The 1,615-nt window shown below is 38.4% G+C and overlaps 1 protein-coding gene across 1 annotated transcript in view; it reads right to left on the bottom strand.

Annotated features, from left to right (window-relative positions):
- Positions 1 to 531: 531 nt before the first annotated feature.
- Positions 532 to 1,615, bottom strand: part of LOC107556440 (immunoglobulin superfamily member 3-like) — a 29,313-nt gene continuing 28,229 nt past the window's right edge. The window contains exon 5 of the mRNA XM_016239559.1: positions 532 to 605. Coding sequence (XP_016095045.1) covers positions 556 to 605 — 50 coding nt within the window. The 3' untranslated portion in view covers positions 532 to 555. The remainder of the gene's footprint in view (positions 606 to 1,615) is intronic.

Here is a 1,615-nt window from a genome sequence, read left to right as displayed (position 1 = left end):
TTTGTAACAAGGGAACCTCAGGCTGGAATGAGCTAGTTTAGCTACAAGCATGTCTCCGGTGGGCTGCACTGATTTGCGTGCAGCTGGAGGGCAGGGAGCCGGCCTGCGAGGGAAAGCAGAGCATGTCCCCCCCCCAGGGTTGTCTCACAGCCATTACCTCCTGCCAAGTCCTTGCATTGATTCTTACTAAGGGGCTCTGTTCCACACCGGGTCAGACAACAGCTACAAGCACAACTTGAAACGGAGAGAGATGGATGGCAACGGTATGAGCTCTCATGCATCCAAACATTGAAATCAATTTTATGGCATGTATGGTCAAGGTTATAAATAATGTCAACAAAATATACATGTACACATACACCCACACTTACATGCACAAAATAAGTATTGAAGGTGAAGAGTAAATACATCTCCTGCTGTTCTGACTGGGCTGTAGAGAGACCACAGCTCGACGCGGGACAGACAGGAGTGTGTTTCCATGTCAATGAGCTCTATGGAGATGGTCTGGCTCAGAAACAATGTAGTTGCTGGAATGAGGTAGACTACAGATCTGCTTCATAAGACACCTCGGACTGAATGTAGAAAAAGCGGAGTGATCCAGCTTGCTGGTTTTGAAATGTAAAATCAAAATACATTATTAGAATCTATAAACAATCAATGAAGCTTACAAAATCTTTCTAACATTTTGTTTAATTACTTGTTTTGATAATTAATGGTAACTAGATGGTAGTGGTAAGTGGTATTACTTTGGCTAATAAAATAAGTAAATACAATACTAAAATATATATACAGTATATACACATACCCTACAGTTCAAATATTTGGGGTCAGCATGATTTTTCTGAATACTTTTATTCAGCCAAGATGCATTGAATTGATCAATTGAATTGAATTGACACTAAAGACATTTACAATGTTACAAAAGATTTCTTCTTTTTTTAGAAAATGCAATTTTTAAAAAACTTTTTAATCAAAGAAGCCTAAAAAATTCACAAAAATATTAAACAGAAACTGTTTTCAACAGTAATAACAAGAAATGTTCCTTGAGCAGCAAATCAGCATATTAGAATAATTTCTGACAGATCATGTGATACTAAATTTAGTTTTGCCATTACAGAAATAAATTACATCTTAAAATATATTTATATATATACACTGAACAAAATTATAAACGCAACACTTTTGTTTTTGCCCCCATTTTTCATGAGCTGAACTCAAAGATCTAAGACTTTTTCTATGTACACAAAAGGCCTATTTCTCTCAAATATTGTTCACAAATCTGTCTAAATCTGTGTTAGTGAGCACTTCTCCTTTGCCGAGATAATCCATCCACCTCACAGGTGTGGCATATCAAGATGCTGATTAGACAACATGATTATTGCACAGGTGTGCCTTAGGCTGGCCACAATAAAAGGCCACTCTAAAATGTGCAGTTTTACTGTATTGGGGGGTCCGAAAACCAGTCAGTATCTGGTCTGACCACCATTTGCCTCACGCAGTGCAACACATCTCCGCACAGAGTTTATCAGGTTGTTGATTGTGGCCTGTGCAATGTTGGTCCACTCCTCTTCAATGACTGTGCGAAGTTGCTGGATATTGGCAAGAACTGGAACAC

This window comes from Sinocyclocheilus grahami, unplaced genomic scaffold (assembly GCF_001515645.1).
Source record: "Sinocyclocheilus grahami isolate Dianchi unplaced genomic scaffold, SAMN03320097.WGS_v1.1 scaffold568.1, whole genome shotgun sequence".
NCBI classification, from domain to species: Eukaryota; Metazoa; Chordata; class Actinopteri; order Cypriniformes; family Cyprinidae; genus Sinocyclocheilus; species Sinocyclocheilus grahami.
This window is presented reverse-complemented; position numbering and strand designations above follow the sequence as displayed.